At 56.8% G+C, this 23,586-nt stretch overlaps 1 protein-coding gene across 3 annotated transcripts in view; it reads left to right on the top strand.

The window, feature by feature from the left end:
* The window catches only part of PLXNA1 (plexin A1), a 122,208-nt gene that overhangs the window by 64,808 nt on the left and 33,814 nt on the right, over window positions 1-23,586 (top strand). For all 3 annotated transcript variants that reach the window (XM_042799536.1, XM_042799535.1, XM_032994896.2), the window contains exons 9-15: window positions 2,491-2,605; window positions 8,590-8,790; window positions 17,998-18,094; window positions 18,481-18,671; window positions 22,171-22,322; window positions 22,653-22,773; window positions 23,110-23,246. In XM_042799536.1, coding sequence (XP_042655470.1) covers window positions 2,491-2,605; window positions 8,590-8,790; window positions 17,998-18,094; window positions 18,481-18,671; window positions 22,171-22,322; window positions 22,653-22,773; window positions 23,110-23,246 — 1,014 coding nt within the window. The remainder of the gene's footprint in view (window positions 1-2,490; window positions 2,606-8,589; window positions 8,791-17,997; window positions 18,095-18,480; window positions 18,672-22,170; window positions 22,323-22,652; window positions 22,774-23,109; window positions 23,247-23,586) is intronic.

Consider the following 23,586-nt stretch of genomic DNA (forward strand, 5'->3'; position numbering starts at 1 on the left):
GCTCGATTAAGTTAGAAGCAGCTGGGAGGGCTGAAGTGGGAGGTAGGGAACCACCTCAGGGCGTACGTGGAGGATAACCTTGAGATGCTTTAGGTCCTTTGACGAGTGGAGACCAGCAAACCATCTGGGACCTGCAGTAGTTAAATGGCAAAAGGAGACCCTCAGGTGAGGAAGGTCCCAAAATAGCCAATATTTGACTTTGGCCCTGAAGAGCTACGGAGCAGAGCTGCAACTCTGGGTGCCGGAGTGCCTGGGGCAAGGTTGTGCTGGGTGTTTCACCTGACTGCTTTGAGGTGCCTCACGAGGTGGCGGAGAGAGGACTGGGGAGTCTTTTTGCAAACCCTGAAAGACCTGGTGGCTGTAAAATCTCTCCTTTGCAGAGGGCCGATTTCGTTTGAGGGTTGGTGGTTATGCCCCAGCATGTGACTTGTGACTGCTTGGACCATGCTGCTCTTACCCGACCTCTCTGTGGTCGCTCTGCTTCCATGAGGATTAACCTGGGCTTTCCATGCCCTGATGCCTCCACATCTTGAATTTACCTGCTCACCAGTCGCTGCTTGAGCCCTTATTGGGAGGGCAGGAGCCATCCTTTCGCTTTGCTTGTGTCCCCCACTCCCCCCACCCTCTGCACCTCCCTCCATCAAAGCAACCAGAGATAGCAGGCTATGGCTTTGCTTTTAAGTTGAATCTCTGCAGCTGAAATAAAATTGCATATATTTGCATAAGGAGCATCTCAATTAGCATATTTGTGGGTAAAGCTAAAAGGGCTGTTCATTTGGAAGTGAAAATGTGAGCGAAACATGGAAATGACTTCCAGCCCCCTTTGCAAGCAGCTTAATTAAATATTTCCTTAGTGTGTGCGCATGGATTTGGGAAGCTCTTGCTGTATATGTAATGGTGTGTGAAACCCCAGGGCGGGCAGGGAGCAGTGGCCCTGCAAAGCCCCGGGTGTGTGTTTGCACCCTGTGCTGCGTGCTGCTGCGGCCCCCTCGTGCACCGTCCCCACACCTCCAAAGTGAGAAGTCTGCTGGAGGGCGAGGGATTCGGCATGCCAGGCCCTGCCGCCCTCTCAGGGAAGGCTGTCTTTCTGCCACCTCGCACGGTGATGCTGTGTTTTCCCCGTCATTTCCTGGGGGGGTAGAGGCAGAGAGGGAGCTGTGATTTAGGAGTGGGATCAGGCTGGGCAAGGCTGCCTGCCTCCTGACAGAGCTGTGTTCAGGGGAAGATCCTGCCTTTGTTTAAATATAATTGCTTTGGGCCCGATCCTGTTCATGCTTGGATCAGTGACAGCAGGTATGAGCCTTCTAGGGAGAAAAATAGTGCTGCTGCCTTTTTTTTTTTTTTTTCCTCCTTTTTTTTTTTTTTTTTTTTTTGAAGCCAGGCTCATTATTTTTCTTGCCTTTGAGCTTATGCCTCAGCAGCTCTCCTGTCTCCTCCTCAGGAGGGCAGCTTGGGCTGCACGGGGCATGCCTGGTTCAGACCTGCCCTGTGAAGGCTCGCTGCATTAATGTGGGACCTTGCTGCTGCTCCGGGACAGTGTGATGGCGAGGGCTCAGCCCTTTCCTTTCACACAGGGGTGAGGGCCCCAAAAGCCGCCCTCAGGCTGTGGGGGTCCGTGGGATCCCCTGTGCTTGCAAATAGGGAATGCCTCATGGTGCTGGGAGGGGTGTGCTTTTTGGGGGGGGCAAGAGGCATCAGGTCTCTGGGGCTTGTTTCTTTGGTAAGAGGGGTGCAGAACAGAGCATGGGGCTCCCAACATTGCTGGGTGCCTGAGCGCATCCCCCAGGAGAGGCGGGGAGAGGGGGGATGCGCGATCCCACCGCACAAAGAGCCGGGAGAGGAGGGTGGGGAGAGAGACTGAAATGTCTTGGGCTGGAGGGAGGGGGTGGAAGTACACACACACGCACACACACACACGCACGCGCGGCTGCGGAGGGCTGGGGCCGAGGGAGGGGGTCACACACAACCTATTGTGAGCGGCTGAAAGGCGCTACAGTCCCGAAATGTTAATCTGACCCAACCGTTCGCCAGTTATAATTTTCCTCTCAATGAGCGTGCATTAATCTGGCCCTTTCTCCCCCGTTCCCCCGCGGTGCAGAGCTCTTGTTCTGCTGCCTCTTGCTAAAATCGCCTTTCAGCGAACCCAAATAAAGCTCCCAAAGTCTGGAGCTCAGTCCCCGCCCAGGAGCGGGGAGGGCAGGGTCAGTTTGCCAAGCGGAGGAGGGAGCGTGGCTGCACCAGCCGGGGCACGAACCCTGCGGTGCTGGAAAGGCCCTTTCCCCTCACCCTGCCACGGGCACAGCCCGGGGGTGCGGGGCATGCAGGCATGCCCCCTCCCAGCCTGCCAGCGCTCAGCCCACGTCCCACACACGGGGGTCCTTGCCACCCAGACATATGGGATCCCCTATGGATGCTGTCCTGCTGAAGCACCCCAAAAAGTGCCCCAGTGGATCCGTTGCCCTGACGCTGCCCTCTTCACTCTCTCCACAGCTGCCTGTCCTGCGTGAACGGCTCCTTCCCCTGCCACTGGTGCAAGTACCGCCACATCTGCACCCACAACGCCGCCGACTGCTCCTTCCTGGAGGGACGCGTCAAGCTCTCCGAGGTAAGGTGATGCGAGCCAGCTTCCTTCTCCTGTCCTGATGCTGTCGTGGTCCCGTGCCCTATGGGGGAGTGTTTAGAAAAGGGAAAACTGCTTTGGAAACCTCTCCGGCTGCCTGGGAAGCAGTGAGGGAGGAGTGGGAAGTGCTGCTGGGACCGTGTGTTGGTGGGAAGAGGCTGCTTGGGAAGCCAAGTGCACTTTAGGCTGAATGAAGGGAATAACAAAGGCAGATACGCTAAAGCATTTCTCTTTTGATGTTTTTGAAGGGAGCAAGCTTGAACTGTCATTGCAGAACACCTTGTTTTCAGAGAGGGGAAGGTTGAAATCTGCAAAACAAACTGTTTAGCTCTACCTCATGCCTTCTTCATCTCAAATGCTTTTCTAAGAAACATGTTATTTTGTGGGGGTTCATCCTGCGCAGTATCTGTGCCACCCACCGGGGAAACCTGCCACTGGCAGGGTGCTTGCAGGAGGTCCTGGTGTCCCCAGCCTGTGGTGGCATTGCTGGCTGCTGGATTTGGGTCTGAACATCTGGCAGGCAACCGCTGGCTCTACAGTAAATGCTGATTCGGGTCCTGAAGGGAGAGTTTTGGGATGGGGAGTTTTTCCTTTGTCCCTGTCCTGAAAAGGGGCTCCAGTTGAACTGACTCGGGTTTCCAGTTGCCTGTTCAGGGGCCCAGTGGGAAGTGTCCTCCTGCCTGATGGTTGCTGCTGGGAGCAAAGCCACGCACTGTTCTTATGGGAATGGCTCAAATTGATGTTGTCCTGGAGAAAGCGTTTGCCCAGATCATTTCAGATGAAGTTCTGTCTCTGAGCTCTGGCAGAGCTCACATCCCAGCAGCCTTCCAGGCCAGGACTGGTCCCCAGGAGCAGAGGCGAACAAGAAGGGCTTGTCTTCACTTCACAGATCATGTGTGAAGGCAAGCAACCAGGATGTCCCCCAAGGTTTCTGATGTCCTGGCTGGCACTGAGAGGAAACCTGCCTCTGCACGTCCCCACTCAGGAGGAGCAGTGTCTCTGAGTTAATCTCCATCCCCTATAACTCTGAGGTCTGACCTCATCCTTGGTGGGAACTGGTGGGCTTGTGGGTTTTCTAGATCAGGGCTGTTGTCCTCGCTGTGTCCCCCTGCTTCTGTGCTGGGCTGGGAGCATGCGTGGAGTCAGATAAATCCCACTGCAACTGAGATGTCACATTTAATTTTTTTCCTCTTCCTCCCTCATCACTCTAAGAGGTCTCTCACAGGGGAGAATGGGAGAGCTGGACCATTACCCAACAATTGCCCAGCCACTAGCAGCACCATTGCTTTTGTGCCAGGGATGGGATGGGTGGAGGAGCATCTTCCCATGTACTGGGACTGAGCCCCCTGTATGGCTTCCCTGCTCCCTTGGGGCAGGTTGACCTTGGCTGGATGCTGGGTGCCCCCCTAACCAACTTGGTGGGCACCCAGTGTCCAGCCAAGCTCAACCCACCACATCCCTGTGGAAAGCCAGAGTGCCTGGTCCTGCTGCCTCTCCTAGGGGAGCTGCTGTGTCTATGGGGTAACATTTGGGCTTTGCAGCCTGCAAAGAGAACTGCTGGGGTCTCATACTTGGGTGCTCCCCAGTTTGGACCCTCCAAGGACGTGAGGAGTGGATGGACTTGCAGAAGATGGTGGTGTCCCTGCACAGGGCTGTGCTGGGTTCTTGTTGTGATCCTTACTCCGAGCGTGGAGCTGAGTGAAGCTGCCTCTCAGCCAAGTGCATCAAGAAACCTGGAAAATCCCATCCATCGCTCCCGCGCGTGGGCAGGCGGGGTTGGTGCTTGCCATTTCTGCAAGGCAGCAGGCAAGCTCTGGGAACGAGACTCCGCTTGTCAAACAGCCCCTCCTTGCCCCCGTGCTGCTGGTGAGCGTGCAGCTGCCTGGGCCGTGCCGTGGCCCCTCCGCCAGCCTCGCGGACGGCACGGCCACGGCTTTGCACCGTGCCTCCCACCACACAGCCAAACTCCAGGCTCTGACACCGTCCCTCACCTCCCTGGAGGTATCATCCAAGTGCAAGGGGCTTGCACTGTGTTCATGTGTGCTGGAGAGTGTCTGGCATGGGCCAGAAGGAGCCCAGCCTGGTGGCCTCGCGCAAGGTGGGATTTGGTAATGTGAGAAGATCAGAAAAAGCTGTTTTCTCCTTGCTTGTGCCCTGAAGAAATCTGGCGAGGAATTGGCTTGTCCCAGGCATCCCAGAAGCCTGCTCTTGAGGTTGTGCTTCCAGCCAGCCCTGGCGTTGCTTCTGCAAACACGATGCGTGGTGTCCAGACCGCTGGAGCCCGGCGGCTCTCGTCTGCCCATTCCCCTCGCTGAGGGCATGGTGGGGCTGCTGGGCTCTTCCCCCTTCCCTGCCAGGAGAACCCAAAACCATCTGGCTGTACCCTCCAAGGGGTGTTGTCTCTGGGAGGCATGCAGCTCTCCCATGGACCGGCTGCTTGGGAGCTCGTGTCACTCCTGAGCACGGGCAGGCTGTCCCCCAGCAGACCTTTTGGCCGCAGTGGAACCTGGAGCGGTGCCCGGCTTGAGGTTTGGAGCGCCTGGCTCAGCCTGTTTGCACGTTGGTGTGGCCTCAGCAGTTCCCGGCGGGGATGGTGAGACACCCTCAGACTGGCTGCTGCTGTGGGCTGTGTGTCCGGCCTGGGATGAGACATCCCGTCCCCATTGCTGGCCATCCCAGTCCCGAGCCAGGTGGTGTGGTGGGTGGGGGGACTCGGTGCTGGCCTGTGGCACCGCTGGATGAATTAATGGTAGATGTCCAGCCCCATCCTCTCTGTGGGAGGATGTCTTAACTGGAGGGTTATTTTAAGCAGAATTTAGTCTGTCTATGTTGGCTGGAGTGTGGTGGGCACTGGTCAGGAGGGGCAGGGACTCAGGTTAACAGCAGCACTTAACTCCATCTCTGCTGGGTCGCACAGGTGGTTCACCATGGTCTTCAGGATGGAAAAGTGGCTGTTTTGTAGGAGAATGTCCTGGGCATTCTGGGGATGTTCACTTGGATTTCTGGCAGTGGCAGGGCAGGAACAGGGCGTGGGTAGGAGCCACCACTCACGTAACTGTGCCTGGGAACAGCAGCAGCAGGAAGGATGTCCCTGCCCGCTGGCTGCGGTGGCTTTGAAGCCTGGGCTCCGGAGATTGCCCTCCTCTGTGGCTTGCTCTGGAGTGCAGGGCTGGGGAAGGGGTGATGAAGCAACACAGGCTGCTTGCTTTTCCCCACTTGTGGTGCCCAGTGGTGGCTGCAGGGTGATCAGTGATGGACGCTGGAGTCTCCCATCCCAAAAAGCTGCTCTCCTGCGGTGGTCCCGGTCCCTGCTGCTGCAGAGCTGCTGCAGAGGGTGGAAGGCTCCTGGCCTGTGGAGACCAAGTGTGTTGGTTCAATCTAAGCAGGTTCAGCTTGTATTTGTTCTTCAGTCCCGACCAGTGGGAGTGGCTGAGGATTTTGTGACGGACCCTCAAACCGGGGTCAAGCCCAGCCTCGGACTGCCTTCATCCCCATCTCTGCTGATGGCACAGCCTTGGAGCTGGAGCTGGGAGCTGCCATAAAAACCCAAACCACGGCATTTGCAGCGTGACTAAAGCTCTTACCTCTCCAAGCAAACCTGGACACCCTTGTCATACTCTCATTCAGCTAGAAAAACAGTTTTAATGAAGAAAATCCGAGTTGTGCGATGTTTAGGAATGTGTGTGTGTTGGCGGTCTTGCTTTTCGGCTCATCCCATCCCTTTGTAGCTCCCTGCTCCTGGGAGCCGGGACTCTGCCGGGGCGGGGGGGGTGGGGCTGGTTTTGGAATGACAGCTCAGTGGGCTGTGCAGAGCATTCCCAAGGGATGCAAGTGCTGGCCGACGCTGGGGGGAGATTTGTCAGCAGTTAGAATTGCTCATAGGGGAAATGTGTTGTCCCAGTGCCCCCACCCCTCCGGGCACCCTGGGCGCCCACCAGCACCAGGTGCTTCCTGTTTGGGCGCAGGCTGACATTTTTGCTGGATGAGACACTTCTGCCGGCAGATGCGGAACATGTGACGTCGTCGCGGGGGGACTCGGCTCAAACCTCGAGTCAGCAAAACGAGCCGGCCTGCCTGCGCGGGGAGAGGGACGCACAGACCCGCCGCGCTTTCCAGACACTGGTTTTGTGAGCATCCCTAGTGAGCCTCACCCGCCGCCCCAGCCAGTTTGGCAGTGATAATTACAGAGAAATGAGGAGGTGGAGGTGTGCTGGAGAACGAGCCAGGAGCTAGTCCTTGCTGTGTGCATGCCCTGCGAGGAAGGCATGTGCCACCCGTGGGGTCCCCCTGCAATGCGGAGGGGAATCAAGCAGGCGGGGACTTCTCCCTCCGTCAGCACTTCTGAGCCAGGAGCTGGTGGGGAGCAACTGCCTTGCAACGGTGGGGGCCACTCATTATAAATGGCAGCGAGCATGTGGGATCTCCCTGCTGTGAGCCTCCAGCTGATTCTGAAAGGGGGAGCAACTGAAGCCCCACTTTGCAGAGGGCAGCTGTGGTACAGAGCAGGGAGGTGGCAGAGCAGCACCGAGGGTCCCCAAACTGTCCCAGCCCTGTCACCATCTCCAGGTTGGGGCTGGCACTGCTGTTCCTCTCTGCTGTCATTTTGTTCAGCAATTCTGTTTTGGGGATAAATAGTTTCTTCCCTTAAAAATTGTGCTTTTGGGGAATACAGGCTTGTAAAGGACAGGAAACGTAGAGTAAAATGAGTTGGGGTTTTCTGTCAATATTTGCTAAATGAAACAATTTCTTCTTCATTTCTTTACATGGTTTGAAAGTTAGATTAATCCTAAAGCCTGGCGCCGTGCGGGGTCCATCCTGGCTCATGGCAGGAGGCAGCTGGGCAGCGTTGGCCGTGCGTGGCTGCCGGTGGCTTTGTGGTGAGAGCTGCCCCCGCAGCCGTGCCGCGGCCTTCGGCAGCCTTGCGAGAGCAGCGGTGCGGCTCTGTCCACCCCCAGCGCTGCTGCTGCTGCTGTTACTGTTTTCGGAGCAGCTTGATTCAGCACATGTTATTCCCCCTTGACGTTATTTCAAGCCGACACTACCAGGAGTCGTTACTGTAGGTGCGAGACCTGCACCCGGCTCGGCAAAGCCAGCGTGGGATTGCATCAGGCTGCTGTTGCCGAAGCAGCACCCACCGGGGCTGTGGAGCTGTTTTGCTGCCTGAGCTCATTTATTTTTGTACCCTCCTGCTCCCCTGTGCTTTGCACGCAAGGCTCACTGGCTCCCCCAGAGCAGCTGGGAGCCCATGGCTTTTAAAAGTTGAGTGCTTTGCCCTCCCGACGGCTCTTTCCCTGGGGAGCACGGGAGGCTGACAGGGTGGTGCTGAGCCCCTCTTCCTTGCTTTCCTCCCCAGCTTGGACTCAGCAGCATCCCCTGGCAAGAGGCACTGTCTTCTGGGCAGCAGCAGCAAAATTCCCTGCAGGGCAGGTTCTCTGCAATACTGCAGAAGCACATTGCAGTGTCAAAGGGAGAAAAGGCTTTTCTGTCCACTTGTGAAGGAAGAGGGATGGAGGCTTTCAGGGAAACAGGATGGCTGAGAGGGTAGCCTGACAATGCACAGTGGGCGTTGACTCTGAAACCTACTGACTGCAGTGGTGGCACTAAAGCCCATCTCTTTATCAGCCATTTCATGCAAACGTGTGCTGCTGTCGCACTGCCAGCTTGCAGGCCCCATAGCTGAATCCTTTTCCCCACCTCCGGCCTGGATCAACCTGAGATGTGGAAAACATTCCCTGCCCCGCCACCAGATTCCTCTGTGGTCTCCTTTTCTGTCTTCAGGGCTTTGGTCAGAGCATCCATGAGATGCTGGTTTGGGGTTGACTGCACATAAGGATTTACTTCAGTGTGTGCTCAGGGTGGTGTTTTCACAGGACATTGCCCAGCCTCCCAGCCAAGAGAGGGTGATGGGGGTGCTGGGGGAGGCTGTATGGCATTTCCCTCTCATCGTCTGCCCCTTGTTCCCCTTACAGGACTGCCCCCAGATCCTGCCCTCCACCCAGATCTACATCCCTGTGGGCGTGGTGAAACCCATCACCCTGACGGCCAAGAACCTGCCCCAGCCACAGTCCGGCCAGCGCAACTACGAGTGCATCTTCCACATCCCGGGCAGCACCACCCGCGTCACCGCCCTGCGCTTCAACAGCACCAGCATCCAGTGCCAGAACACCTCGGTGAGTGGGCGGCTCGCCTCGGCACGGGCTTTGTTTGCGGGCTGCTCGTTCCTGCCCTGCCTCGGGACCTTCCCGCCTCGTTGCATGGCCAGGTTTGCTCTCCCGTGGACAGGTAACGGGGGTTTCTGGTGCCTGTGGGGTGCAAGGTGGGCTCCCGCTTCCCCCAGGTGCATGGGGGAGCTGCTGTTTGGGGTTGTTCCGGATAGGATCAGCGCCGGAGCCACCCCAGGGGACCTGCCAGGCTTTAGGAGCGCTTCTAAGGCTTTGGAAAGCTGAAGGAAGTTGCCTGGGCTGGAGCCAGCTGGCCCGGACGTGCCGGAGCCTTGCCTCCCCCTTCTCTCTGCCTGCTCTTGCTTCCCCCTGACACCAAGCCATCCCACTTTACAGGCGGAACGGAGCTAACACCATCTCTGTGTCCTGCTGCACACACGCTCTCTGGTGTGCAGCCATGCCTGCCAGCCCTGCAGGCTCTTCCCCTCCTCCCCTGCAGCCCCTGTCCGTCCCCTGCAGCCCCTGCCCATCCCCAGCTCTGACTGGCAGCTACCTCATCCCCCTGCCTGCCCTCCATCCTGGCCTTGCAAGTGCATTGCTCCCTCCTTCTCTGTCCTTGTTCCCTACAGCTCTGTCACTTAAGCTCTCTCCTGCAGGCAGCTCTGCCCTCTCTGGTTGCCTTGCCCCTAAGCAAGAGGGTGTTTTGTGGCCCCTCGGTGAGCTGTGTGTGTGCCCCTTGCCGTGCAGCAATCCTGTGCAGGGAGCACCAAACCCATGAGCAAATGTACCCAGGGTGTTTATAGCCCTGCTGGGAGCCAGCGTGGCTCAGCTCCTCAGCTGCCTCGCTGGGCTCTACACAGACCTGCCCTCATCTGCATGGAGCTGGCCCCTCCTGTCTCCCTCCCATTTAATCCTTTTAAAATTTGTTTTCCATCACTCACGCTGAAAGCTCATTTGCAGCCTAACACCACTGCTGATCCCTACTCCCTTGTCCTTTGGTGGCACGAGTGACATTTAGAGGCCATTGAAGATAAGCCTTGGCTCCCTCCCTCCTTCGGCGCTCCTGGGGCTGTGGAGGAGCAGTAATGCTCCCCATCCTGAGCTGCCGACTGGAAATGTTGTCAGTGGGTCTGTGCTTGGCCTGGAGGCGAACGCAGGCAGTGGCACAAAGTGCAAGCTCAAGGGAGCAGCAGGACCAGGGCAGTGTCTGGAGGGTTCTGCTGCAAGAACCTGTTAGCGAGGCAGCTTGAGCTGAGGTTTGTCATCTTGCTTCTGCGTTCGGGGGAGAAAAGGAGCCAGGCGGAGTGCTGCCCATTGGAGCTGGCTTGGCTGCTGGTCCCTGGTATTGATTGTGACCCTCACCAGGGCTTTGTCACACAGATCTGCCCCCAGACCCAGTCTTGCCTGTGGCCTGTATGGCTCAGTGTTAGTGCTTTAAGGGGAATGTGATGGATGTGTGTGTGAAAAGACACCATGGTCGTGGGGGTCCCTTCGCTGGGGTCTTGTTGCTCCTGGTAGCCAAACTTGATGCTGCTCTGTCTCCATCACAGCCATGTGGGAGGTTTCTTGGGGGTCAGCCAAGCTACTCTTGTCCCAGCAGAAGGCTGGTTACGTCGGGTACCTGCTTGGTTGTCTGAGGGCTGTTCTTCAGCGCGTCCATGCCTGGCCCCACTGCCGGGTTGCGTGCAGCTGGAAATGGGCTGGAGAAACCATTGCCCTGTTGCAGCGTGGGAGAAATGCAGCCTCTTTGTCCCAAAGAGAGAGCCTAGCCTGCAGGGACCCCGGCCGGGCACGGTGCTGCATCAGCACCTGGGATCTGAAACTGTGTCTGCCGGGGGCGTGGGAAGTCCTTGGGGGAAGCAGATGTTGGCTCGCAGACCTTCATCCCTCACGGTGATTTTCTGGTCCCCAGCTTTGTGGGGACACCCTGTGAGCCCCTGCCTGGCCAGAGCCCCTTGACCAGCCCAGCCTCCTGCCAGGTCTCCTTTGCCTGCAGCAAGCAGAGCTGGCAGCTCCCTCTTGCCCAGTTCTTTAGTGTGCAGTTTGGCTTAGTTCATTCAGAAGCAGTTTGGGACAGTGTGTGCTGCAGGATGCTCTCTGTAGAGAAGTGCCGCGGCTGCACAGCATTGGGGTGTTGGGGGAGAGGTGCCTGCACCAGAGCAGAGCCTTTACCTAACAGAGGTGGGGCTTGGAGAGGGGATCTGAATCTTTTGGACTCGTTTCTCCCCGGTAAGTTTGAGTTTGCAAGGCAGGAGGGAGAGGCAGAAGCAAATTCCACTGCCTTTCCCAAAGGGTGGCGTGGCTATCGGCACCAGTGTCACGAGTTTCACGGCCTCTGCAGCTTTTCTCCAAAGGGGTAGGACAGCTTGAGGTGTGCCTGCCTGCCCCGTGGTCCCCACAAAGAGCTGAGGTGACCGACATCTTCTCCTGGGCTGACAGTGATGGATGTTTGACCTGAAAATTGCCAGGGATACCCTGAAAACAAAGCAAATTGTCTGGAGAGTGCATGGGATGCACTGTGGGCTGTGTGGGCGCAGGAACGGGCAGCAGCAGCTCCGCAGGGTCGTGGTCGCAGGCAAGAGACCTGGCTTTCAGGCGCAGGGTGGCTTCGCAGACGGAAGAAGAGTTTTGGCTTGAAAGAAGCTGTCTTGCTTTCAGGGTCTGCTCGCCTGCTTTAATGTTTGAGGGCATTTAGCCAGGCTGCTTTATGGTGTGGGGGATTCAGATTCACACTTCTGTGATGCTTGTCTCCTCCCTGTCTTTTTTTGCGGTCCATCTGGCTGGTTGATAGCACTTCAGGCTCCTGCGCAGTTCCCCACCCATGACCCGCTGGGTTTTTCCGTTGCAATTCATCCTTTGGGTTAGGATTTTGGGTTTTGTCTCCTGGTGTGGATGACACTGGGGAGTGGAGGAATAGGGGAAGGATGACATCCTCCCAGCCAGCAAGTGAGGAATGGATGTCCTCTCCCCCGGAAGGCATTTAAGCACACTTTTTGTTTCCAGGAGTTCAATGGGATCTAAACAAGAGGTTAATTACTCTGTGGAATTAGGGATGCTTTCCTGAATCATGGATGAATGGAAGGGATAATAAGTCAAGCCTGCTTAAAACGATTTGTCTTTTGTTTAGTTTTAGTGCTTGTCAAACTCCAATGACTTGTTAGCACTTTGAAGAAAGGACATCTTGGTTAAATATTCAGCAGTCTATTCATTAAGGTTTGATTGTGACTATAAACATCATTTGAGACACCCAATAGATCTTCAGCAAACTCAAGGGAGACCAGGCCTGGTGTTCCCCACGTATCCCAGGGCAAAAAGCAAGCAGGAAAAACCCTTTTCTGCCTCCTCACTTTGGTCTCTTTCTGCTCTTCAAAAGGAAAGCAACCCTAAAGGTTTTCCACATGCCTTGTTAAAGAAGCAAAAAGGAAAGACAAGCCTAACAAAGAAAATGGTATTCTTGGCCAGTAAACTATTTTTTTTTTTTGTTAATTGGTTGCTTTTAATCTTCTGGAGGCAGACATTTCCAGGCTTTCTTCTTGCAGCAGAGGATGGAGAGATGGTTACCTGTCTTAATGTGTGCAGGTAATGCCACTGAGTTGCGTTTTTCAGACATCCCTGCCTTTGCCATCTGCCATCCCTCAGCGGAGCTCATCCTTCTGATTGCTGCAAAAAATAGACAGTTTTGTTGTTGGAAAGTACCACAGTCCCATATCTGCAGTACTGCTTGTAACATTTGACTTTGTCCGATTTGGTCCTGGCCTTGGCAAAATGGTTACAGTTATTTCTCACTGACAAGGGTTTGGCTTTTTCTCTCCAGACTGTTACTCTTAAGGCTGAAATAGCCCCAGAACTGCTCTTTCCCTTTAAATGTAAAAATAGGAAGAACCCCTGATCTCCTTTCCACGCACATTTGAGTTTGTCATCTCAGCACTTTAAATTAAGCCTCATGCCTCAATTATTTCCCTTTCTTTTTAACCAAAGCCCCGCGTGGCGATGAGCAGCTGTGTCACCTTCCTGGCTCCCTTTCGGCTCCGTCCTCGCCGATTCCCCTGGCACGGACAGCCCCCTCCTCCCCACTCGTTTTGGCTGCGGCTCTGGAGGTCGCTCCCCTCCGGCCAGGTTCAGGTCGGGATGTTCACCCAGGAGCAGTTTATTCCCGTAACAAAGTGATGTGGGTGCAGAGCAGCTGAGCTGGCTGGGTGGGCGTGCAAGTGGTACCCAGCGTGGATGCTGAGGCTGGGGTGCCCAGCCCCAGGCGTGGTTGCTGAGAAGGCAGACAAGACCTAGTGGATTTACATTTTCTGGGTATTTTTTCATTGCAGTGGAGCCTGGGTGTTGCTCTGACATATTCCCAGGGTCTCGGGTTCTCACTTACACCCTGCCAAATTTCGGGCAGGAGGAATTCAGGCGAAGAAGCTTGTGTGCGATGGGGGAGGAAAGGAGATTTATGTGAAAAGAGCAAAAGGAGATCCAGAATCAGAGGCCAAGTGTTACCGTCAAGTTGTGCTGTTGTGTGGATGACGGTATTTTACTAGGCCTGGGGTGTATTTATAGAGGAACATAAATCATACACACATGCCCTGTTCTGAGCGCCGCACACCTCCAGTATATGTATCTCTAATTAACCAGCCATGGAGAGGGAAATCGGGATTGGAGCCCACAACCCCAGCACCGTTCGCCAACAAAGCCGTGCTCTCCATGCTAGTGGTGCCTACATTTATCTTTCCTGCAGCAGTGTTTAAAGTGAAAAGGGAGTATCAGGAGAGTTTGATAGGATCCAATTAAATTCCAGCAGATAAAATAATGATGAATTGCAGTTGAGCCCTGGCGAGACGCGATGTACATTACTGCTGTCCCCGTAGTGCGGGGAAGGAGTTGAGGTCATCAACTACAGAAAAATAGGACACAGCTGCAGCCCAAGCGCTCCTCCAGAAATGCAGCCCTGGGGGATAGTGTGTGTGGGAGGGGGGTTGCAGGGGAAGTTTGAATATGTGGGTTTGATGGCAGAGGGCAGAGGAGCAGCCCCTCGCTGTCTTCCGCGGGGCTAGGTTGTGCAAGCTGTGGCTGGAGTGGGATGGATGCCCTGTGGCAAGGGTTGTGATGGCTGTGGGGCATTGTCTGGGCTGGAAAGGGCTAGCGCCTTGGCTAGTTGGCATGGTGCTTGCAGGAGCATCCCAAAGTGCATCTCAGTGTGATCTGTGCCCAGATTTGGGGTGCCCCCTCACTGGCTGTGGCTTTGTCCCCTGGGAGTGCAGCTCCCTGGAGGCATCTTCCTGGAGTTCTGGATCCCTCACCCCAAGGGGAGCTGGGTGGCTCTTGGTGCCCGTTGCTGCTAGCTGGTGGGTGAGCACTGGGCTTGCTGGAACCAAAAGTGAGACCTTCAGGGGAGGTGGCACCCACAGCTCTTGCAGCGTGTTGGGCTGGTGGGCATCCCCCACATGGGAACAGAGCTGGTGTGAGAATTGGAGACTTAGAAGTGCATGAGGTTGTTGGCTGTTACTTGGGAAGGTGCCTGAGATAGATTTTTGGGTGAAGAACATTGAGAAAGTCTTAGCAAGGAGTTATCTTCCCTGAACCACATCCCTGCAGAATGAGACCTTGCTAGGAATAGCTGTATCCAGGTTGGAGGGGCTGGTGTGTCCTCGGTCAGCCCTTCCATGCTTGACTTGTAGGCTCTTCTAGAGAGGAACTGAAAGGCTGGTTGGTTTAGGTAAGGAGCCAAGCAGCTCACATCTTTGTTGCTGATTTACTCGATTACGTCGTTTCTCCCATCCCCTTCTGTGGACCATCCCCAGGTGAGAATGTTTCTCTTTTGGGTGCCGTTGGTTTGCTCTCAGGGCTGTGCCTGTCGTTTTTTGCTCCCATAGCAAATGTCCTTTTCTCGTAATTTGGCCTCAGTGCCGTATCATCCTTTGGCACAGCCCAGGGTGTCCCGGGTGCCTTTGTAGAGTGAGGGGTGATCTGATAGCAGGACTGCCTGGGTGTCCGGCATCCCCCTACTCACACCCGCCCTGGCCTCCCCTCCCGTGGCTCATCCCAGATCCCTGCCAGCCAGAGTGATTGATTAACCAGGAAGTTAATATCAGTTAAGTGTTTAGTGGACGTTTAGCACCGTGTTAGCTAGAAGCAGGGAGGAGCCAGAGTGATGGGACCTGCTGACTGTCCATGGGATGGACAGATTGGTAAGCATCTCCCCCCAGATCCCCACCGGTTGTGGGACCTTCAGGGCTGGAAAGTGGCTGCTGCTTTGCTCTGCTGCTGCCGCCTGCCTGGCTGTGGCTGTGCCCGTGGCGGGAGAGGGCAGCTTCCTGCCTGTGCTACAGCCAGAGCAGCTCCAAGGGGGCCTTTCCAAAATGTCCTTCAAAATAAGAGGTGCTTGGGAAGTTAGAGGGTGATCTGATGGACCTTGCCATCCCAGGAGGCTGAGCCCTGAGCCCCTGCTGCTGCAGCTCCTGCCCGCACGTGGCTGAGCCATGGCTTCTGCTCCAGCATCCTACAGGGACCAGTAACCCCATCCCAGCCACAGGCCAGCTGCCCATCTCTGCAGGGCAAGTGAGGGGTTGCTGGTGGACACGCAGATGCCAAAGACACGTTTTTCATTGATATTCGTGTTCCCTTGGTGTTCCCACACCACGAACACCAGCCGGGGCGATGACTCCTGCTCCTGCCTGCTGCTTCCCTCCACACAGTCCTGCGCTCCCAGCTGCTCCCCGCTGCCCACTCCAGCTCCGCGCCACCGCAGATTCAGCATCCTCAGCACGGTGTCCTTTCCCAGAGGGACATTGTCTCTTGTGCAGTTCTCAGGGCTGGCGCATGAAGAGTTAATGCTCTCCCTCCCTCTCTCCCTATTCTTCTTCCTCCAGCCCACCTCCCAGAAGAACTAATTTCCAAAAGCAGCCGGGGCAGAGAGATGCAAATAAGTGTTTTGGACAGCTGCAGGCTGGATGCCTTCCCGAGATGCCAGGGCCCCAAATGAGACATGTCAGAGTACAAATTGAAAATGCCAATTTCACTTACGCTGCCACGTGGCTCGTCACAGCTAAATTCTGCTCCGGAGCTGCCACTTCCCTCCCAGCACGTGCTCCCTCCTGGTGCCAGGGGATGGTCTCTGCTTGCTGCTGCGGGTCTGGTCAGCTCCTCCTCACCATTGTCCTGTTGGAGATGTCCTTGGGTGGGTGTAGGGTAGGGGAAGCTGAATGGATCTGGACTCCCAGCCCAGTTCAGGCTTCATCTTCCCAGGCCTGGTGACAGAAGTGTTGCTCTGCTTGCAGATGGTGCATGGTGGAGATGTCCTCTGAGCAAACACCGTGAGAGCTTCTGTGTCTGAGAGGCTCTGCATGGTGGGGGGTGATGGGGCTCATTTTTTATGGTGGAGATGGTGGTGGAGATGTTGGGCACTCAAGAAAGGGTTGAGTTTGCAGTTGAATGTCTTATGCTTTATAGCTGCTGCGTACGGTTGATCAGCAGCAGCCTTCCTCCCCAGGGAGGGCTGTGTTTTGGGGTCCTCCACCCTGTGTTTGGTGGGGTGGTCCCTGGACATAAGACCACTAACTGAAAGCAGTGGAGGTGTAACCGAGAACCAGGCTTGGCCTCCCATTTGCACCTTGTAGGGGTGAGGCAGGAGTGCGTTGCTGTGGCCATGTCTGACATCAGGTGTGCACCCCGTTTTGGTGCTGTGTCTGATGCTGGACTGTGGCTGGCGATGCTGCCTGCTTGGGAGGGACTCAGCATGGAAGGGACCAGTTTGGATGGTGAGGTGAGAAGGACCAAAGCATCTCTTGCTTCCCACACCACCTGGGCACACTGGCTTTCCTTCGTGGGCCACGTCCCTGCCTCTCATGGAGGGGCTCGAGCAGAGCAGACCCGCTGGAGTGGTCCCTGGCCCTGGCAGGGGATGAGTGTGCTCTGTGGGGCAGCAACTGAGGAAGTGCTGGAGAAGATGCTGAGGCCACCTCCTCCAGCTGTGGCACCGGGGCTGCAAAGGGTGACGCTCGGGCTGGCTGGAGGTGGTGACAGGGCTGCAGCCAGCCCGTGGCCGAGTGAGCCACTGCTGGCGCGTCTGCCGCTCCCTAACAAACTCCAGCAACCCATGAATCATTCATTTAATCTCTCCTGACACGCCTGTCATTTTCTCAGGCGAGGAGCAGGGAATCTCTTGCCGAAGGAGGTCATTAGCTGTCAGGGACGGTTCCGACTGCCTTCCTGCCTCTGTATCGATTAAACCTCTCCGCCTGCGTGCAGGGGCTGTGCGGGGAATATTGATGGGGCTGCTGGGACTGGGGCTCGTCTGTTGAGACAGGGGAGAGGGGTTTGGGTGGGGAGGAGGCACTGGCTGGGCTGGAAGGAGCAACAGAAGTGGGTATGTGTGGGCAGCAGTGGTTGCTGGGACATGAGTTTGGGATTCCCTGGAGCTGGGGGGAGGGATCCCCTGGTGTCACCTTCATACATGGGAGCTTAGGGGATCAGGGTGGTGGTGCTGGTCCTGGAGTGGGGTACAGCTGATGGCTGAGCACGGTGTGGGGCTGGGAGCTGGGCAGCTGAGGGTGCGGTGTGGAGGGGAGGGATGCTCTCCCCAGATCTTTCTGAGGGCTGATGTGGTACCAGGCTGGTGCCTGGCTCTGTCCCACCCACGGCTGTGTGGCCACAGCTTTATGTCATTGCGTTATGGGCGTTGGGGCTGGGGGGGACCACGGGGGACATCCTTCCACCGGGTGTTGGGAGCGGCTCTACTGAATCTGCTCCTGCTGTATGCCCAGCCCTCCCTGAGCATCACTAGTAACAAACGCGATCCCAAATGTGATCTCAAACATTTGACTGGGCTTCCCTGGAGTGAGGAGGACATGGGGGAGGGCTTGGGTGCCTGGCAGGGAGAGGTACATGTGTGCTGCAGAGACACCATCTATTTCTTCCTCTCTCAGCAGCAGCAGCTTCAGACCTTTGGGTTAATGGGTTTTGGGCCTATTTAGAAACCCTCTATTTTGTTTATCTTTTTTTGCCAGACCAGCCTACTGGTTTGCGTGTGCTGTGTCTGATGCTTTGACCAGTGGCTGTTAGACCTGTCGGTTCCTAGCCAGCGAGTCTGAGCTAGGCCCCCAACCCTCTCCTCTGGGTTGATGAGAGATATCCATGTAACAGGGTTGTACACCTCTCTGTGCCCCTCACTGGTGTGTTTTGCCTCAACGATTCATGGGCTCTGCCTCCTTCTGTCTCCTCCTGCAGTATTTCTACGAAGGGAATGACATCAGCGACCTACCAGTCAACTTATCCGTGGTCTGGAATGGGAACTTTGTCATCGACAATCCCCAGAACATCCAGGGTGAGTGAGGGACAGGTCTGGGGTGGGAAAGCAGCCTGGTTCCCCCCCTCAGCCTCCAGCCCACCCCTCTCCACCACCACGACCGCAGTTTGCACCAGTGCCTTGGGGGAGTGAGCGATGCTCCAGCCGCAGCGGTCAGGCGGGTTTCTAAGCAAGAGGCTTTTCTCCAAGAAGCTTTGGGAGAAAGCCCAGAGCTCTGCCTTGGCATTGAGTCCAGGGTGCTGGTGCCTCCTGCCCATGGGGGTTTGTCCCCCCGGGAGCTGGTGGCATGCACGCAGCGGATAGGGGTGAGAGCGGGTGCCCTTCTCCCCAAAAACCCTGTGCTCCTGGGCTGGGGGGGGGGGGGGGGGGCCGTGCTGACCCCCGCACTCCTCCTGCCATTGCAGCCCACCTGTACAAGTGCTCGGCCCTGCGGGAGAGCTGCGGTCTGTGCCTCAAGGCCGACCCGCGCTTCGAGTGCGGCTGGTGCGTGTCGGAGAAGCGCTGCTCACTGCGGCAGCACTGCCTGGCCTACGAGAGCAGCTGGATGCACGCCAGCAGCGGCAACAGCCGCTGCACCGACCCCAAGATCACCAAGGTACGCGGGGACAGACGGGAGGTGATGCCCCATGCTGGGGGACTGCGGTGGGAGATGGAAGATGGGGTGGGGCTCTCCGGTGGCACCTCACAGCAGCCACATCCACTTGGTGTTTAGGGCTGAGCATCTCTCGTTGCCACTTTCATTTCCAAGGCTAAAATACTCTTTCCACCAGCCCCGTGTACTGGGGTTTCTGGCCCATCTCTGAGATTCCCACCGCTCCTGCATGTGACTGGAGGATCCAGGGAAAGCCGTGGCTCGAGGTTGCTCCTCCTCATGTCACCATGCTCACCAGGGCCAGTAGTTAATCATCATCTCCCTTTCCTGACAGCTTTTATGACCTTCATTTAATAAGACTGTGTATATTAATGTTCACCTGCCTGTCAGGCCAGGCTCCGAGTGCACGAGGAGGGACTATTGGTATTTCTGCTGGATGCCTTCTGTTTACCCATGGCTGGCTGGGTCTCACTGGTGTTAATTACTGGAGTCTTAGCACAGGATCTGATCTGTTTGGGTTTCAGTGTCTTATCTGATGGAAGCTGGAAATGAGAGTCGTGCCTTTTCCCCGCACTACCTGGCCTCTCACAGGGTACTGGCGCTGCAGTGGGCTGGGTGACAGCCATGTGGGGAGAGGGGGGTGCCCCCCCACCAGGCACGTCCTTGCCCCTCCCTGTGAGAAGTGCTGCCTGCAGAGAGTTGCCTGGGGCTGGTGGAGTGCTGGCAAGAGAAGGGAGTGGGGTCGAGCCCCAGAGCCTGCATCCCAACTAGTTGATCTGCTGCTGTGTGTGGGACTGCAACGCTCCTCGTCCCAAATACCTTCCTGAACGCCCCAAATCTGGACCCCTGGGGGTGGTGGGAGTGGAGACTGCAGTGGCTGGGTCATGCCCAGGGTGGCCTTGCTGGAGGCTGGTCCCTGTCCTCTTGTGCTCGTGTGGCCAGGGCTGCAGGCATTCACACACACACTGCTCACAGCAGCTGATGGTGTCCTGCCTCAGTAGCAGCTCTCCCACCCTGAATAGTTATGAAATTTTTCAGTAGTTGCAGGTGCAGCAGAAACAGATCTGTTAGCAGGTGGGCTTGACCTTGGTGCTGCTCTGCAGTAGTGCCCTGCACGCTGGCGGTCGGTGTGTCTGTGCACAGCTGCCCGTGTGATGCTCCTCTGGCAGCCTGCTGGTTGCCTGCTTCTTCCCACAACCCCTGCCCTGCGCTCCAGGCTGTGGGCAGGATTGGAAATGGTCCAGAGAGCAGCCTGGTGCAGAGAGGGCATCATGGGGTGGTGGGGGAAACGAGTCTTGTACAGAGATTCCAGGAGGAGCAGAAGCCTCCTTCTTGCCCAGCCTACCGAGGTGCAGGTGTCTTCACAGGTGGTGGGGCTGGGCTGGGAGGTGACCACCCAAGCCCACTCCAAGGTTCTTCACCCTTGGAGTGAAGAATCACTTGCCCATTGCTTGGTGGTGGGGACAGGCTCCCTTCCAAACCTCTGCAGGGTCCTGCCAGGTGCTGTCTGTGACCCTCAGAGCAATATCCCTTCCCCTGGGAAGGGGGAACCCCTTGGCCTTGGCACCTCCTGGCCCTGCTGCAGCCTCCGGAGCTGGAAGCGAGCCTGCTGCTTGCGCCCACTGGAGCCATTTATTTCTTGATGTAGAAGGACCCTGTGAAACCAATTAGCAGAAAACCAGCAGTGTTTGTCAGGGCCAGGGGTTTGGAGGTGGAGGTGGGGAAAGGGGGGACTTGAGAAGCCCCCGTTCTCATCAGCTCCCTCCTTCTGCACACCTTGTTTAGCCATGACCTCCTCACACTGGGTGACCAACAATGTTATTTCATTCCTGGGCTCATTTCTTCCCGAATGCGTGGCCCTTGTCAGCTTTGTCGCAGAGGTGGAGGAATCGAACATGCTGGAGCAGCTTTTAACACTCATTTAGAAACACCAAACAAACAGCCACTTATTGCCAGCCACCCCGGTGGAGCTTGATTTAGGGGGAAGACCCAACCTGATGCTGGCTGCAGCTGCCATAATGAGCTCCAATCCTGGACTTGGGCAGGGGCTGAGCTGGATTTAGGCAAAGAGCAGTTCCTGCAGCCCTGGAGGGTTTTGTTGCTGTGTAAATTGTGAGTTGTGGTGCCTCAGCAGGAGCTGGGGCCCCAGATGCCGGTCCCAGCACTAATGCTGTCCCTTGACATGTCCCAAAGTGGGGGACTGGCTGCCCCCGTTTGATTAGCCGGGTGTGAATCTGGAGGACAGTGGTTAACCCCAGAGGCGATGGCTGTGGTGGGACTGTGCAGAAACAGCCCCTGGCTCCATGTGGCCCCTCGGGGCTGGGGATGTGGAGTATGTCTGCTGCTGCATGTTTCCCACCCTCTGCTCATCCACATTTCCTCACTGCAGGGGTGATGTCCAGGAGTGAGCCCTGTGCGGGGAGGAGGGGGGAAAGGAGGAGGAGGCTCCAGCTGGCTCAGGCCCCAGGGTTGCAGCCGCCCAGATTTGCCAGGAATGCAAAGAGCTCGCACGTGCTTGGTCGCGGCGTGAGCATGGCCGGTGCTGGAGGGGATCTCTGCCAGCGCCGCGGGGGCACGAGCAGAGGAGGGCATCACCTGCAACAAAATGGTCCCTTTTCCTGGGTCAGGGTGCATCTTCCTCCCGGACCAACCCAGCCTGCATTACTCTCTCCCTCGCCTGCTGCCTGCAGCTGCCTTTTCCCCTTCTCTTGTCTCAGTGTCACTGCGGACCCAGCCCTGTCCCTGGTCCCAGCCAGGACGTGCAGCCCTGACATTCATCCCAGTTAGTGCTGCAGGTGGGCACTGGGCCCCGGGGCTGGCAAGTGCTGATGTAAAACTGCCTGTAATTGCCTGGTTGGACACAGCAGTGGGCCCATGCCTCCATTCATCCCTCATTCCACCGCTGTCTGTCAGGCCACACCTGCCCGCTTTATTTGGCATCATTCTGGTAAATGAGGCATATTGCCAGGGTGATGTCCCCTCCCTTCCCAGCCAGGCTCAGCACAGGGTTTGCCAGCAGAGAGAAACCCTTTTCCCCCCCTGCCTGCAGTGTGCAGGGACCTGGTGGAGATGCTTTCTCCTCTGAAGACATCTTGGACATAGGGACCTCATCCTTGTGTATGTGGTACCTGGCTAAAAGCCAGGCAGATCCACGTGCTTTCGCACCAGCTCAGCTGGAGCCATGGCTGATGCTGCCCTGTCTCCTTCCTATCTGTGTCCTTGTCACCTATGAGGCAGCTCCATCTGCAGCGGGGTGTCCAAATCCCAACCCTCTGCTTGGACACATCTGGCATCTCCTGGCTTGTTCCTGGGGGGGATTTGTGGATGCGGCTGTCACTTGGGAGGTCTTTCCTGCTCTGTGGGCTCCTTACAGATGTGTTGGTGTTTATTATCACCCATCTGCTCCTCGCTGCTCGTTGGGGAGTAACACACGTCCCACAGCTTCCCAGGTGACTGTTCTGTGGCTCTGCTCCCTTGGCTCACGGGCCCTGCTCTTTCCTAGCTGTCCCCTGAGACCGGCCCCAGGCAAGGAGGGACCCGTTTGACCATCACGGGCGAGAACCTTGGCCTGAAGTTTGAGGATGTCCGCTGGGGCGTTCGAGTCGGCAAAGTGATGTGCATTCCCATCGAGAGCGAGTACATCAGCGCTGAGCAGTAAGTGCCTGGCGAGGGGTGGGTGTGCTCCAGATCACCTCGGCAGGTCAGGGACAGGGGTGCTGGTGTTCAGATGCTGCCTGTGACTGCAGAAGACATGGAGCTGACCGGGCCGAACTGGGAGAGAGGAACCTGCTGGTTGTGGTTGCTCTAGGAGGAGCCCCAAAGGCTTTGGGAGAGCTTCCCACAGGCAAGGCCACTGCCTGCTGACACCTGGGACCTTTGCTTGGTGTCAGATCTGTCCCTTCCTGAAGCCGGCCCATCCCCACCATGGCACAGGGAGCATCTTGGTGCTGGGACACTGAGGGCTCCTTCCTCGCATCCCTTTAGGATCGTGTGTGAAATTGGAGATGCCAGCCCAAACAAGGTCCACGAGGCACGGGTAGAAGTGTGCATCCGCAATTGCTCGCCCAGCTACCGGGCCGTGTCCCCCAAGAGCTTCACCTTCGTGGTAAGCGCAGTACTGGGGAATAGGTCTGGCACAGTGGGAGGGAGGTGATGGTGGGTGGTTTTCCAGACAAGTTGGAAAATTGGCCATCATTTCCCTGGGGGACAGGTGGGGATGCTCTGGGCAGGCATTGGGTCATGCAGTTTGAATTTCTCCAAGGCTGCCAGTGCTTTGCCTCTCTGCAGTCCTGCTGGCACTGCCAGCCCTTAGCACTGTGCCCTGCTGCTGTCCTACAGCTGCCTCTCCTCTGAGGCCCTGTCACCTGCTCAGGGCTGCCTGGGGTCATGGGTTTCTGTCCCCATCCCATCTGACACCAGGGATGCTCTTTTCCTTTGACAGACGCCCACTTTCTCCCGCGTGGTCCCAGCCCGGGGCCCTCTCTCCGGTGGCACCTGGATCGCCATCGAAGGCAGCCACCTCAATGCCGGCAGCGATGTCTCTGTGACCATTGGGGGACGGCCCTGCGCTTTTTCATGGTGAGGAGCACGGAAGGTAGTGGAGGACAGGTGACAGGCAGCTCCAGAGGCAGCAGCACCCCCAGATAGAGCAGCAGCCAGGAGCCCATGCTGGGGAACCGGGAGGGACCCCGGGAGACAAACCGCCAAACCTTGCGGGTGGCTGGAGACATCTTCCCCCGAAACCTCTCTGTGTCAGAGGCTTCAGGAAGAGCAGATTTTTCTCTAAAAGCACAAAGCCCTGAGGCATGAAGTGGATAATTTTTAGATTAGGGATGATAATGGAGCGGCTCTTTAAATATTTTCCTGCGGTAATTACTGGTTATCAGCCCTAATCGCTGCTGTTTGCAGCAGCCGCGCG

The sequence above is a fragment of the Tyto alba genome, unplaced genomic scaffold (genome assembly GCF_018691265.1).
Source record: "Tyto alba isolate M040663 unplaced genomic scaffold, T.alba_DEE_v4.0 Super-Scaffold_3, whole genome shotgun sequence".
NCBI lineage: Eukaryota > Metazoa > Chordata > Aves > Strigiformes > Tytonidae > Tyto > Tyto alba.